The following is a 16,870-nucleotide window of genomic DNA, read 5'->3' on the forward strand; positions in this document are numbered from 1 at the left end:
AAGAGGACTTGAATGCAACCTGGTTCCCAACTTAATTACTGTCATGTCTTATGGAAACAAAGTGCTAAAAATCTGAGAGCAACTGGGCTCTAGGGAAAAGTCAACTTATTGGAAATACCGTTTTAGAGAAATGTTTCGTTAGCAGGTTGCTGCCTTTTTAAAGCCACAGCTCAGACACGTTCCAGTTTTTAATCCCAATCACCTGGCAATTCTGTACCCTCTCTCACCACACAGCAGAAACACAGCTGTCAATTGTACAGTAACAGAAGCGTAGCAATGTTTCACAGAGGAGCCCAGGGTCACATGCCTCCCCAGGGGATGGAGCTGTGTGTGTGTGTACACGTGTGTGTGCTAAGTCACTTCAGCCATGTCCAACTCTGTGTGACCTCAGAGCCCGCCAGGCTCCTCTGTCCATGGGATTCTCCAAGAAAGAGTACTGGAGTGGGTTGCCACGTACTCCTCCAGGGCATCTTCCCGACCCAGGTATCAAACCTGCATTTCTTCTGTGTCCCGCACTGGCAGGCAGGTTCTTTACCACTAGCACCACCTGGGAAGCCTGAAGGAGCTGTAACAGACCCTATGTCAAGCTAACCAAGAAACACACTGTTTCCCCACTGCGTCCGAAATGTTTATGGCATAAACGTCTCCACATCAACAAAGGCATCACTTTGCTGACAATACGGGTCCTCCTGAACCACCCAAACGCTGTCAGTTTTCACAAAACACAAACCTTTGGGAGGGGTGAGATTGACTCCGTTTTTAAGGCACCACTGAACTGGTAAGATCCCCAGAGAGTCCGCATGGCACAACATCGAGAGTTTACTAGGCTCTGGTCTGAGGTCGTCAATCGTCACTTGAAAAAAGTGATTGTTAAAAACCTGAAAGAAAAGACAACAGTGCCCGGGGTTAATTCCTTGAGATGAACAAATAATGCTGGGAGGAAGACTGGCACAGCTTTCAAGTGAAGTACATATATTTCACCCAAATGGTCACAGCAATACCTGCTGTTTCAATGCATACTCTTAAAGTGGTCCAGTCATGAAAAAGTTTAAGTTGATCATTTCGGTCATACTAATGGAACTAAAACCCATGTTGGCTAGAATCTAAATGTGCTGGATTCTTCCACCATTTATAAAATGATATAAATAGTGGATATGCTCAGTCCCTCAGTCATGTCTGACTCTTAAGTGACATCATGGACTGCAGCCTGCCAGGCTCCTCTGTCCGTGGAATTTCCTGGGCAAGAACACTGGAGTGGGTTGACATTTCTTCCTCCAATAAATAGTGTGTGTGTGTGTGTGTATACGTGTGTGTGTGTGTGTGTGTATTTAAAGTAGAAACACATACTGGGCAAGAACACTGGAGTGGGTTGACATTTCTACCTCCAATAAATTGTGTGTGTGTGTGTGTGTATACGTGTGTGTGTGTGTGTATTTAAAGTAGAAACACATACTGGGCAAGAACACTGGAGTGGGTTGACATTTCTTCCTCCAATAAATTGTGTGTGTGTGTATGTGTGTGTATACGTGTGTGTGTGTGTATTTAAAGTAGAAACACGTACTTTAGATGTGAGGATAGGTGAGCTGACTGAGACGTCTTTGATGGGGAAGGGAAATTATAATCTTAAAAGACTATCAGCTGGTTAATGAAAATGTCTTTACATGAAATGATGCTTTCATTTTAAATCTGAGAACTGTAGATGTATGACTTTTCCTTTAATCAGTGAAAGCAGATGAAAGAAAGGAAGTGAAGTGTTCTCTGCCCCCTCACTCCGGAAACAGGACTTTGCTTATCACCATTTGCAAGTATTTTCAAAATAGATCACATGGGCTATAATCAGTGTGGCAGGAGGAGCCCAATTATTAGTACAAATACTACGTATGCAAACTTATCAGCAGTTCTTTTCATGAGCACAGACAAATGGTAGGCTCAGTATCATGCGGTTAATAAGAGAAGGTGGCACATATTCAGTGGTTGAGTTCACTGCTATAAACTCAGTTTCTTGTCAGCAGCTTCCTCTAGGACACAAGCGTCTGCATTCTGTACTATCAGAGGGCAACCGACGTTCACCCACCCATTACAAGAGGAGACACCTGATCAAACTCGCTCCATGATGTAAGTGACCAAAACGGGAGCTTAAGACAGGGCTGGGCTGCAGAGGAAGCCCTCTTTCCTGGGTTACGTGGCACTGAGCCTATTCCCTCGGGTTGGCTTGGGAATAGAAACACTTACAATGTGATCCACTCCAGAGGTGGAGGTCAGGAGCAGGGGAGGGATGCTCACCTTGGTCACGGATGCAGGGCAAATGTGACTCATGTTCACGGTCTCTAGCTTCATCCCAACTGTGAAGAAATGGCTTCTCAAATCTGCATGGTCCTGCAGGGAAAAGACTGAGACTGTTAAAAAGACCTTGGATTGTAAATTAACTCGGTAACTGTCCGGATGCTTGCTTTGAATGTTTTAGTGGGCGACCTACAACAGACTGAAATAATTAACCCTCTCCAGCCTCTAATTATGGCAAGACATCACGTGTTTGGGGCTTCCCTGATGGCTCAGACAGTAAAGAATCCGCCTGCAACGTCTGAGACCTGGGTTTGATCTCTGAGTTGGGAAGATCCCCTGGAGAAGGGAGTGGCAACCCACTCCAGTATTCTTGCCTGGAGAATTCCATGGACAGAGGAGCCTGGCAGGCTACAGTCCATTGGGCTGCAAAGAGTCAGACACAACTGAGCGACTTTTGCTTCACTTCATCATGTATTTAATTATTTTCTGCAGGCTTCATTGCTTTTCCAAGGGAGAAACAAGCCTTGGTGGCCATACTGAAATTTTGTACTACACAATTTAAAAAAAAACACACCACATGGCTTTGATTTTCCTATCATGGACAGACATGTAGCACAGTAATGGAAACAACCAGTCATCTAAAACACAGCAGGGGCATCCTTGGAAAAGGCGGCCTCTTGCTACTGGAGTTACTTCGCAGGCTTCGGGGAGGATCTGGTGGGGGGATACAGCTTGTCTTCTCTGCATTCAGTATCAGTGATGGGTACTGATAGTGGTTCTTGGAAAAGTGGAGACAACACACCCCGAAACAGCCCAGCACCCAATCAGAACCTGCCTCCTGCTCTATAAAGATGAGCTACACCCCCCACTTAATAGGTGTCTGGCAGTTTTATAGACAATTCACCAAAGCCTTGTGTGTGTGAGCAGAGCCTTCCTGCCTTCTCAAGAAAACACATTTCAGTCACTGCTTCAGCTACCCAGCAACAGATGAGGCTGGTGGGACTCTGGCCACCAGGATTTATCTTGCCGAGATGGAGGTCACCTCGTAACTCACGGTCTTTATAAACAGCAGTGGATAAATAAATGTCTTTGCAGGCTGTCCCTGAGGAAATAAGTGCTGCAAGTAAATCCTGCTGTTTCTAAATACATCAATTGGGTGTGAGAAGTACAAACGCAGCTGGGGATCTATGACTTCCTTTGATCTGCCAATGTAAAGTGGATTTAAAAAATTTTTTTATTGAAGTATAGTTGATTTACAATGTTGTGGTAGTCTCAGGTGTACAGTAAAGTGATTCAGTTACACATACAAACACATGTGAATTCTTTTTCAGATTCTTTTCCATTACAGATTATTACAAGAAATTGAATATTGTTCCTGGTGCTATATAGTAGGTCCTTGTTATCTATCTAGTTTATACACAGTAACGCGTATATTTTAATCCCAAATGTCTAATTCGTCCCAAGCTCTCCGTGTGACCTTGACCACTGACCTGAAGTCTTCAGCCAATTTCACATCCATCCCTGTCTCGGCTCCAAGCCCCACCAGAAGGTTGCTCAATCACAACTCCCAATGCTGGGGTGGAAACCTTTTAATGCACAGGAACCCTTCACTAATAACTGTCCCTTACCTGCTTCAATACTTTGGCCACTTGATATGAAGACCTGACTCTTTGGAAAAGACCCTGATGCTGGGAAAGACCGAGGGCAGGAGGAGAAGCGGGTAGCAGAGGATGAGATGGTTAGATAGCATTACGGACTCAACGGACATGAGTTTAAGCAAACTCTGGGAGAGACTGAGAACAGGGAAGGCTGGCATGCTACAGTCCATGAGATCGCAAAGAGTTGGACATGACTTGGCATCGGAACAACCGCCAACAACCTGCTGCCCCATTTTACTCATAGGTGTCTAGAGGTACCTTCTGCTCCTTAGGAATAAAGCATTAAGTCTTGGACAGAAATGCGGTCCACAGACAATCTTCTCTCTCCAAGGCTGTGGATTCTATAATAAATCCTTATTGTCAATGATTTCAGTGCATCCTGAATTAAACTGTGCATCTAGGCTAAGAGGGGATCACTCTGTGTACGTACCACACTCTCCTCTTTCTAGAGTCCCTGTATGCCTCTGTGAACCTCTGAACATCTTCCCCTCTGTTCATACTTAAGAAATATCACCCACATCAAAACCATATGTAGTCACATGTGGGATGAAAATAAAATATTAACGACATGAACATTTTTAAACAATTAAAGTACTGCTAGCAACACTTTGTCTTGATGACAATAAAATATTTTAAAATAAAGCTTAGTGAAAAAAGGTTGAGAAACAAGTTTTCCTTTGTGAATCACAACTTAGGTTTCCTACACTTAAATTTTTTCTACTAGGATTCAGTTGCAAGCACACAAATTTCTTACTCATGGAAATCCATCTGGTTTTGTTCCAATCTATGTGAAAACTCTTGAGCTTTCTTGTTTAATATATTGCAAAAAAAAAAAAGAAAAAGAAAAAAGAAAGAAACTGAATATTTTGAGGGGCTACTTGCAACCATAAGCAGGTCATTTATATTCTGGTCTCAAATATCCATGTCTATTGGTCACAGCAAATACCTGCTTCCAACAGTACAAGAGAAAAGTCTACACATGGACATCACCAGATGGTCAATATCAAAATCAGATTGATTATATTCTTTGCAGCTAAACATGGAGAAGCTCTACAACGTCTGCAAAAACACGACCGGGAGCAGATTGTGGTTCAGATCATGAGTTCCTTATTGCCAAATTCAGACTTAAATCAAAGAAAATAAGGAAAACCACTAGACCTTTCAGGCATGACCTAAATCAAATTCCTTACAATTATGCAGTGGAAGTGAGAAATAGATTCAAGGGATTAGAACTGATAGAGTGCCTGGAGAACTATGGACAGATGTTCGGGACACTGTACAGGAGAAAAGGATCAAGACCATCTGCCCACCAAAAAATGTGAAAAAGCAAAAAATGGCTGTCTCAGGAGGCCTTACAAATAGCTGTGAAAAGAAGAGAAGCAAAAAGCAAAGGACAACAGCAAAGATCAACCCATTTGAATGCAGAGTTCCAAAGAACAGCAAGGAGCGATAAGAAAGCCTTCCTCAGTAATCAGTGCACAGAAATAGAAGAAAACAATAGAACAGGAAGGAACAGAGATCTTCTCAAGAAAATGAGATACCAAGGGAACATTTCATGCAAAGATGGGCACAGTAAAGGACAGAAATGGTTTGAACCTAACGGATGCAGATGACATTAAGAAGAGGTGGCAAGAATACATATGCAGATGATATTAAGAAGAGGTGGCAAGAATTATACAAAAAAGATCTTCACAACCCAGATAATCACAATGGTGTGATCACTCACCTAAAGCCAGACATCCTGGAATGCAAAGTTAACTGCGCTTTAGGAAGCATCACTATGAATAAAGCTAGTGGAGGTGATGGAATTCCACTTGAGCTATTTCAAAACTTAGAAGACGATGCTGTTAAAGTGCTGCACTCAATATGCCCGCCAATTTGGAAAGCTCAGCAGTGGCCACAGGACTGAAAAGGTCAGTTTTCATTCCAATCCCAAAGAAAGGCAATGCCAAAGAATGTTCAAACTACCACACAACTGCACTCATCTAACACGCTAGCAAGTAATGTTCAAAATTCTCCAAGTCAGGCTTTAACAATACGTGAACCGTGAACTTCCAGATGTTCAAGCTGGATTTAGAAAAGGTAGAGGAACCTTAGATCAAATTGCCAACATCCACTGGATCATCAAAAAAGCAAGGAGTTGCAGAAAAATATCTATTTCTGCTTTATTGACTATACCAAAGCCTTTGACTGTGTGGACCACAATAAACTGTGGAAAATTCTGAAAGAGATGGGAATACCAGACCACCTGACCTGCCTCTTGAGAAACCTATATAAAGGTCAAGAAGCAACAGTTAAAACTGGACGTGGAACAACAGACTGGTTCCAAATAGGGAAAGGAGTACGGGAAGGCTGTATATTGTCACCCTGCTTATTTAACTTATATGCAGAGTACATCATGAGAAACACTGGGCTGGATGAAGCACAAGCTAGAGTCAAGACTGCCGGGAGAAATATCAATAACCTCAGATATGCAGACACCACCACCCTTATGGCAGAAAGTAAAGAACTAAAGAGCCTCTTGATGAAAGTGAAGAGGTGAGTGAAAAAGTTGGCTTAAAACTAACGTTTAGAAAACTAAGGTCATGGCTTCTGGTACCATCACTTCATGGCAAACAGGTGGGGAAACACTAGAAACAGTGTCAGACTTTATTTTCTTGGGCTCCAAAATCACTGCAGATGGTGACTATAGCCATGAAACTAAAACACGCTTGCTCCTTAGAAGAACAGCTATGACCAACCTAGACAGCATATTAAAAAGCAGAGACATTACCTTGTCAACCAAGGTCCGTCTAGTCAAAGCTATGGTTCTTCCAGTGGTCATGTATGGATGTGAGGGTTGGACTATAAAGAAACCTGAGAGTTGAAGAATTGATGCTTTTGAACTGTGGTGTTGGAGAAGACTCTTGAGAGTCCCTTGGACTGCAAGGAGATCCAACCAGTCCATCCTAAAGGAAATCAGGCCTGAATATTCATTCGAAGGACTGATGCTGAAGCTGAAACTCCAATACTCTGGCCACCTGATGGGAAGAACTGACTCATTGGAAAAGACCCTGATGTGGGGAAAGACTAAAGGCAGGAAGAGAAGGGGACAACAGAGGATGAGATTGTTGGAAGGCATCACATACTTAATGGACAAGAGTTTGAGTTAACTCCAGGTTGGTGATGGACAGGGAAGCCTGGCGTGCTGCAGTCAATGGAGTTGCAAAGAGTCAGACATGACCGAGCAACTGAACTGAACTGAACTGAGTTATTGATTATATCTTATTAATAAACATGAGCTCCAAATTTCAAAAAGGAACTTGGAAATTTTAAAACATATCCTTTTCTGCTCAGATGTAACTTTCACTTTGTTTAGGTCATTTTTGGGGATGAAATTTTACAAATTTCAAATTCCTTTTTAAAATTTTATTTACTCATTTTTTGACTGTGCCAGGTCTTCATTGCTGTGTGTGGGCTTTTGTTTAGTTGCAGTGAGCAGAGGCAACACCACAGTTCAAAAGCATCAATTCTTCAGCGCTCAGCCTTCTTCACAGTCCAACTCTCACATCCATACATGACTCCTGGAAAAACCACAGCTTTGACCAGACGGACCTTTGTTGGCCATCTCTGCCAAAGTAATGTCTCTGCTTTTTAATATGCTGTCTAGGTTGGTCATAACTTTTCTTCCAAGGAGCAAGCGTCTTTAATTTTATGGCTGCATCACCTTCTGCAGTGATTTTGGAGCCGAAAAGAATAAAGTCTACCACTGTTTCCCTATCTACGTGCCATGAGGTGCTGGCACCAGATGCCATGATCTTAGTTTTCTGAATGTTGAGTTTTAAGCCAACTTTTCAGTCTCCTCTTTCACTTCCTTTGCTTTCTGCCGTAAGGGTGGTGTCATCTGCATATCTAAGGTGATTGATCTTTCTCCCAGCAGTCTTGACTGCAGCCTGTGCTTCATCCACCCCAGCGTTTCTCATAATGTACTCTGCATATAAGTTAAATAAGCAGGGTGACAGTATACAGCCTTGACATACTCCTTTCCGTATTTGGTACCAGTCTATTATTCCGTGTTCAGTTCTAACTGTTGCTTCTTGACCTGCCTACAGATTTCTCAGGAGGCAGGTCAAGTGGTCTGGTATTCCCATCTCTTTCAGAATTTTCCACAGTTTGTTGTGATCCACACAGTCAAAGGCTTTGGCATAGTCAATAAACAGATGTTTTTCTGGAACTCTCTTGCTTTTTTGATGATCCAATGGATGTTGGCAATTTGATCTAAGGTTCCTCTACCTTTTCTAAATCCAGCTTGAACATCTGGAAGTTCACGGTTCATGTATTGTTGAAGCCTGACTTGGAGAATTTTGAACATTACTTGCTAGCATGTTAGGTGAGTGCAATTGTGCGGTAGTTTGAGCATTCTTTGGCATTGCCTTTCTTTGGGATTGGAATGAAAACTGATCTTTTCCAGCATTTTCACAGCATCATGTTTTAGGATTTTAAATTTCTCAACTGGAATTCCATCACCTCCACTAGCTTTGTTCGTAGTGATGCGTCCTAAGGCCCATTTGACTTTGCATGCCAGGATGTCTGGCTCTAGGTGAGTGATCACACCATCGTGATTATCTGGGTCATGATGTTCTTTTCTGTATAGTTCTTCTATGTATTCTTGCCACTTCTTCTTAATATCTTCTGCCTCTGTTACGTCCATACCATTTTTGCTCTTTATTGTGCCCATCTTTGCATGAAATGTTTACTTGATATCTCTAATTTTCTTGAACAGATCTCTAGTCTTTCCCATTCTATTGGTTTCCTCTATTTCTTTGCACTGATCACTAAGAAAGGCTTTCTTATCTCTCCTTGCTCTTCTTTGGAATTCTGCATTCAATGGGTGTATTTTTTTTCTCCTTTGCTTTTTCAGTTCAGTTCAGTTCAGTTCAGTTGCTCAGTCGTGTCTGACTCTTTGCGACCCCATGAATCGCAGCACGCCAGGCCTCCCTGTTCATCACCATCTCCCGGAGTTCACTCAGACTCACGTCCATCGAGTCCGTGATGCCATCCAGCCATCTCATCCTTTGTCGTCCCCTTCTCCTTCTGCCCCCAATCCCTCCCAGCATCAGAGTCTTTTCCAATGAGTCAGCTCTTCACATGAGGTGGCCAAAGTACTGGAGTTTCAGCTTTAGCGTCAGTCCTTCCAAAGAAATCCCAGGGCTGATCTCCTTCAGAATGGACTGGTTGGATCTCCTTGCAGTCCAAGGGACTCTCAAGAGTCTTCTCCAACACCACAGTTCAAAAGCATCAATTCTTCAGTACTCAGCCTTCTTCACAGTCCAACTCTCACATCTATACATGACCACAGGAAAAACCATAGCCTTCACTAGACGGACCTTAGTCGGCAAAGTAATGTCTCTGCTTTTGAATATACTATCTAGGCTGGTCATAACTTTTCTTCCAAGGAGTAAGTGTCTTTTAATTTCATGGCTGCAGTCACCATCTGCAGTGATTTTCAAGCCAAAAAAAATAAAGTCTGACATTGTTTCCACTGTTTCCCCATCTATTTCCCATGAAGTGATGGGACTGGATGCCATGATCTTCGTTTTCTGAATGTTGGGCTTTAAGCCAACTCTTTCGCTCTCCTCTTTGACTTTCATCACTTCTCTCCTTTTCACAGCTATTGGTAAGGTCTTCTCAGACAACCATTTTGCCTTTTTGTATTTCTTTTTCTCGGGGATGGGCTTGATCACCGCCTCCTGAACACTGTCACGAACCTCCATCCATAATTCTTCAGCAACTCTTATCTGATCTAATCCCTTGAATCTATTTGTCACTTCTACTGTAAAATCGTAAGGGATCTGATTTAGGTCAGACCTGAACAGTCTAGTGGTTTTCCCTACTTTGTTCGATGTAAGTCTGAATTTGACAATAAGGAGCTCATGATCTGAGCCACAGTCAGCTCCCGGTCTTGTTTTTACTGACTTTGTAGAGCTTCTCCATCTTTGGCTGCAAAGAATATAATCAATCTGATTTCAGTATTGACCATCTGGAGATGTCCATGTGTAGAGTCTTCTCTTGCACTGTTGGAAGAGGGTGTTTGCTATGACCTAACACCCAAAAAAAGATGTTGTTTTCATCATAGGGGACTGGAATGCAAAAGTAGGAAGTCAAGAGATACCTGGAGTAAGAAAGGCTAATAGAGTTTTGCCAAGAGAATGCGCTGGTATACCAAACACCCTCTTCCAACAACGCAAGCAAATTCAGCCGGAGAAACATCAAAACTACATGATTTCCTGATATCCATTCCAATTCTGTGTTCTGCCCTTCATCCTTTCATTTGATCAGCATCCATTAAAAACCACTGGGGCACCACACACTGAGTTTCTCTGGTGGCTCAGTGGTAAAGAATCTGCCTGTAATGCAGGAGACCCGGATTCAATCCCTGCATAGGGAAGATCCCCTGGAGAAGGGAACGGCTACCCACTCCAGTTTGCTTGCCTAGAGAATTCCATGGACAGAGGAGCCTGAGCCTGGCGATCTACAGTCCTTGGGGTCGAAAAGAGTCAGACATGACTGAACGACGAGCACTTTCGCTTCACTTTCACCCCAGACCAGGCCACCAGATGATGCACAGAATACACACAATGAAAACTGCATTCGTAAAAGGTGGAAGGAAGAGACACACAGAGAACAACGATGGAAGATGCAGGCTTAGAAAAAAAATTCAGAACAAACACTGTTTTTATTTGTAGCATCAAAAAGCATAACCACCAAGACACTGGCAGTCCAGGGATTTAAAAGTGTGAAACTTAATTTTGAATATAAAAATCATGAGACTTCGGATGAGAGTGAAATGATTCCGGGAAGGTGGGACAGTAAATTCAGTTAGGGAGGCTGGGTCTTAAAATACTGCAGAGGTTTTTAGGTCTGATCCAAGAAGCAAAAGGAGTCATTCAGCACTCCTAATACATACAGAGATTTTTATGGTAAAAAAAAATTCAACGCCAGTGGATTTCCAAATAAGCCAATACACAGACCTTCTGAGCTCAGTGTGTGTGCAAATAAATGTAGACACATATGAATGTATGAGAAAAGGCAAAGATATTCTCATTGGAAAACAAATTTAGTTCGAGCCCATTTACCTAGGGCTATTAACACAGTCAGAGAACACACGTTCATTTACAGACACCAGCTAATCATTTTTGATTCTAAGGAGAGACTGAGGGGAAGTGTTGCTGACCCCCGAAACGATTCAGAAAACCGATGATCTGCCGAGAGATAATGGGAAATTCACTGTGGGTTGAAAGATACATCCTGGCCTTTGCAAAGCTCCGAAGAATCCTTCACACCTCTCAATTACTGAACCAAGAATGATGCTGCTCCTGAAATGAGGAGTAAGTGGTAGATCCTCAGGACATTTACAGATGTGCCTGTCACATTCACGAAACACTGTTTATTCAAACAAACCAGAGTCCAGTTCAACTGCTTATGGAAAATCCCCTTTCTCTTAAGACAGGCTAGCGATGTCATTCCCATTTTCATTAATGGCTGGATGTTTTATTTTTGCCCTGAAGTAGTTTTATATTGATGAGAAGTAAAACACCATTCATTTTACTGAAGGGCTGTCTTACCAGCCTACCTTAACAATCACTCTTCAGGGAATCTTATTTTCAGTCGAATGACAATGTAAAAGAGATTTTTATACACATCAACTTCCATAACCCACGCGAACTTCATCAGCTTTACTTTTCCTAAACCCACAGAGCTTTCACTCTCTCTCACGAAATCAGTTCTGAATACTCATTGGGAGGACTGATGCTGAAGCCGAAACGCCAAAATTTTGTCCACCTAATGAGAAGAACTGATGCATTGGGAAAGACCCTGATGCTGGGCAAGATTGAAGACGGGAGGAGAAGGGGATGACAGAGGATGAGATGGTTGGATGGCATCACCGACTGGATGCACACGAGTTTGAGCAAGCTCCGGGAGTTGGTGATGGACAGGGAAGCCTGGCATGCTGCAGTCCATGGGGTCGCAAAGAGTCGGACATGACTGGGCAACAGCTGAAGAGTCAAGAGATTCTGCACTGACACTGACCCTAGCTGGGTTTGGAGTAAAATATTCAAGCAGGGAGAAACAGTAACAGCAATGAACATACTGTAAATACTTGTGAGCACTTTCCTTGTATTATTATTTTCCCCTCATAGCAGACTATGGGGTATGATCCATCTTACAGACATATAGAGGTTAAGTTACCTAAACAAGGACACACAGCTGACAAGAGAATGCACGCGTGCCTGCTAACTCTGTGCAACCCCATGGTCTATAGTCCGCCAGGCTCCTCTGTCCATGGGATTCTCCATGCATGAATACTGGAGTGGGATGCCATTTCCTTCTGCAGAGGATCTTCCAGACTCAGGGATCGAACCTGCATCTCATATGTCGCCTGCACTGGCAGGCGGGGTCTTCACCTCTAGCGCCACCTGGGAAGCCAGGATTCAAATCGACGTGGTCTGAGGCTAAGAACATGATCTAGCCATCAGATTACCTAGTCGTCTGTGAGTAGCCATGGAACAGACTGAGAAGCAAAGACCAAAATGGCTCTTTTCATTTTTCAACTGCTAATAGCTAAGCAAGCAAAAAAATAACAACAAATAAAACCCTTATTTACAACCTATACACTCCTAAGATGCTATTTCAAATAAAGATATTGCCAAATTAAAAAGTGATAGCTGTTAATACTGACCACTTACTGCAAACCTCCAATTACTGATGTCAATTCACAGCACTTGTCAATGGCTTAAGAAAAAACTGTTAAGATAAAATTCTGACACTAGAATTACCTCCCAATGGTTGTATACAATCAGTCTTCATCAACAATGAACCACTATTTTTTACTAATTGCTTTCATGTTCTTTAAGGCGTGGAGATTGAAGAAATGTGTACAGCGAATGCCTACAATGCTCTACAAGTTATCAGTCATCGACACCTATCTGTCATATAACAGTATCAGTGCTAACCCAGACGGGTTCCTCTGATAAATGGAGTTCATCCAGGAAACGTGCCCAGCTGCCAAGTCCACAGGAGCCCCAACCTGCTGGTGGTATTTTCAATACCCTGTGTTAAGTGCTAACCTGGGTATAGAATGAAGTAAAAAACATGTGGTTCCCGACACTGAGAATCTTGGAATTTAGTTAGAAAATGACTGAAATGTGATAAAGAAGGCTGGAAAAAGAAGTGTGCATAAAACGCAATATATCTGGCATTCTGCCCGATGTCTTTATTACACCTGTGAGGCAGAGGACATCAGATGACCTCAGAGCACCCCAGGTACACACTGGTCCCCGAGATCCCTTTAAAGGGAGCCCCATGCCTGGGAAAAAAAGCATGACCTGAAAGAATCAAATATCACCATTTAACAAACACTGCTGCACAGAGCGGGCTTCCCAGGTGGTGCAGTGATAAAGAACCCGCCTGCCAATTCAGGAGACGTAAGAGATGCGGCTTCAATCCCTGGGTCGGGAAGATCCCCTGGAGGAGGGATTGGCAACCCACTACAGCATTCTTGCCTGGAGAATCCCTTGGACAGAGGAGCCTCATGGGCTACAAAACATCAGCTATGACTGAGCACACACACTGCGCAGAGCTGCCTGAATATTGGTCACTGGCAGAGCAACAGAGCTTCAGGGTGAATACTGAGGTTCTCTAGGACACAGACAAGTGCCAGAGGATTAGCCTACAGAAGGAGGTGAAGAGTACTGACTGAGAGGCAGAAGACAGGGAAAAAGAAAGACCATTTTAGGGTCACCTCATTTCCCAAATGCCTCCTTGATCTTAACCCACTGACTGCTCTCCATTTACTTGAGGAGCTGGGGGCACTTACAGTTTAGCACATGTGCATCACAGGTTCTCCAAGCAGCCAATGCTTCTTGCCAGCCCTGCTTCATTAGATAAATACACCCCACATGGTACAAAAATAGAAGAATGTGGCATGGGGGAGAGGGAGTTTAAACTAATTAACATGACACAATTAAAATGTACTCGGTGAAGACTTTCATGTAAGAAAAGCAGTGCCTCACTCCCTGTACAGAAACCAAACTTTTACAGCCCCAGTTCCACAATTAAATACTCCAGGAATTTCCTTCAGCAGTGGCCATTTGAGCCTCAATCTTTAATCCTCTGGTTCTAGTTTTGCTCATGAGGATACAAAAAATGGACAAAAAACAATATGCAATTCAGTCCCCTTGCATATAAGTATCAAAATCTTTTAGCACGTCTTACCCAAAAACACTGCCATACGACCCAGCAATCCCACTGCTGGGAATACACCCCAGGCAACCAGAATTAAGAGACGTGTGTACCCCAGTGTTCATCACAGCACTGTTTACAATAGTTAGGACATGGAAGCAACCTAGATCCCACTGCTGGGCATACACACCAGGAAACCAGAATTAAGAGACGTGTGTACCCCAGCGTTCATCGCAGCACTGTTTACAATAGTTAGGACACGGAAGCAACCTAGATGTCCATTGGCAGAAAAATGGATAAGGAAGTTGTGGTACATATACACCATGGAATATTACTCAGCTATTAAAAAGAACTCATTTGAATCTGTTCTAATGAGGTGGATGAAACTGGAGCCTATTATACAGAGTGAAGTAAGTCAGAAAGAAAAACAGCAATACAGTATATTAATGAATGTATATGGAATTTAGAAAGATGGTAATGATAACCCTGTATGTGAGACAGCAAAAGAGACACAGATGTCAACAACAGACTTTTGGGCTCTGTGGGAGAGGGCGAGGGTGGGATGATTTGAGAGAACAGCACTGAACATGTATAGTACCAACTGTGAAATACGTCACCAGTCCAAATCGACGCATGAAACGGGGCATTCAGAGCTGGTGCACTGGGACAGCCCAGAGGGATGGATGGGGAGGGAGGCGGGAGGCGGGCTCTCGATACGGAACACGTGTACACCCGTGGCGGATTCATGTCAGCGTGTGGCAAAAACCACCACAATATTGTAAAGTAATTAGCCTCCAATTAAAATAAATTAATTAATAAAAAAAGAACACTTCCCAGTATAATTTTTTCAGTTGCAACATGCCAGTTTTTTTTTTTTTTTTGGTCTTCAGAGACCTCGAACATTGCATAAGCATTTTTTCAAAGGCTTCATTTAATTTGCATAATTTCTAAGAATAGGCTCCAGAAAAGTCCAAGGGGGGTTTTAATTAGTCTTACACTCACATATATATTATCAATACACAATGCCCTAGGCTTTAATTCCTTTATTCACATCAGCATGTTCTGTTATGCTAAAAAAAAAATCCAATGCAATTTATCACACTGTTCCTCTTTTGTCTTACAAAAGACCTAGTTCTCATATGGTCATTAGATAATTACCCTCTTTACATTAGTTTCATCTAAAAATGGACATTAAGATGCCAGCATTAATTAAATCAATAGCATTATTATATTTCAATTCCATTGCACTTAATTAAACTTACCAACGAAGTCTTTATAAAAAAAAGTAATAAAAAATCTATAAGCTGAACACTAATAAGCGTTTCCATTTTTAACTTACAGCTGTAAATACCAATTTTTATCAACTAGTCCTGCATTCAATCAAGTTAAAAAGCAGACATGAGAAAACCTAGTACCACATACTTCAACCCCAACCACAAAAATTTATTAACAGGTCATTGTAGCAGGACTATTTCCGAAGTTAGTTCCCAAACTGATACACTGGTTGTTTTAAAACAACAGGGGCAAGGACAATGCCTTTCATTGATTAATACTTAAAACACCACAAAAGCACTGTAAGTGGCTAGAAATTCAACCTTACTTACAGCACCACTAGAAGAAAAAAAAACAGGCACACACACACATAGGTAAACAATGATTACGGGCTTCCACAGAGGTTCAGCAGCAACGAATTCGCCTGTCATGCAGGAGATAAGGAGAAGGCGATGGCACCCCACTCCAGTGCTCTTGCCTGGAAAATCCCATGGACGGAGGAGCCTGGTGGGCTGCAGTCCATGGGGCAGCAAAGAGTCGGACGCGACTGAGCGACTTCACTTTCACTTTTCACTTTCATGCATTGGAGAAGGAAATGGCAACCCGCTCCACTGTTCTTGCCTGGAGAATCCCAGGGACGGGGGAGCCTGGTGGGCTGCCGTCTATGGGGCCAGGAGAGTTAGAGACGACTTAGCAACTAACCAACAATGAAGTGTGGCAAGTGGGATCCTAGTTTCCTGACCAGGCAAATCACAGCAAAGATAACCAAGATGGACTGTAATTCTTAAGTGTTTAGAATTAAAAGCAAGACACTACCTAGCAGCCTGCAGGCAGCAGCGCAGGGCCCCACAATCAAGACATCACTATTTTTTTTTTTTTTAATCGTTTCTTTACTTTGCCAGCAAAGGTCCATCTAGTCTAGGCTATGGTTTTTCCAGTAGTCATATGGATGTGAGAGTTGGACTATAAAGAAGCTGAGTGCCAAAGAATCGATGCTTTCCAACTGTGGTGTTGGAGAAGACTCTTGAGAGTCCTTTGGACTGCAAGGAGATCCAACCAGTCCATCCTAAAGGAGATCAGTTCTCAATATTCATTGGAAGGACTGATGTTGAAGCGGAAACTCCCATACTTTGACCACCTGATGTGAAGAGCTGACTCAGTTGAAAAGACTCTGATGCTGGGAAAAGCAGGAGAAGGGGATGACAGACGATGAGATGGTTGGATGGCATCACCAACTCGATGGACATGAGTTTGAGTAGGCTCTGGGAGTTGGCGATGGACAGGGGGGCCTGGCGTGCTGCAGTCCATGGGGTCACAAAGAGTCGGACACGACTGAGCGACTGAACTGAACTGATAGTTTCTTTAAAATGCTGTGTTGGTTTCTGCTGTACAATGAAGTGAGTCAGCCCTAAGTATATAGATCCCCTCCCTCTTGA

At 42.8% G+C, this 16,870-nt stretch overlaps 1 protein-coding gene across 2 annotated transcripts in view; it reads right to left on the reverse strand.

The window, feature by feature from the left end:
- Positions 1-16,870, reverse strand: part of SFMBT2 (Scm like with four mbt domains 2) — a 180,678-nt gene that overhangs the window by 62,617 nt on the left and 101,191 nt on the right. For both annotated transcript variants that reach the window (XM_052650792.1, XM_052650793.1), the window contains 2 exons: positions 2,284-2,376; positions 731-878 (listed from right to left, as the gene is read on the reverse strand). In XM_052650792.1, the coding sequence (XP_052506752.1) occupies positions 731-878; positions 2,284-2,376 (241 nt within the window). The remainder of the gene's footprint in view (positions 1-730; positions 879-2,283; positions 2,377-16,870) is intronic.

Source organism: Budorcas taxicolor, chromosome 13 (assembly GCF_023091745.1).
Source record: "Budorcas taxicolor isolate Tak-1 chromosome 13, Takin1.1, whole genome shotgun sequence".
Lineage (NCBI taxonomy): Eukaryota > Metazoa > Chordata > Mammalia > Artiodactyla > Bovidae > Budorcas > Budorcas taxicolor.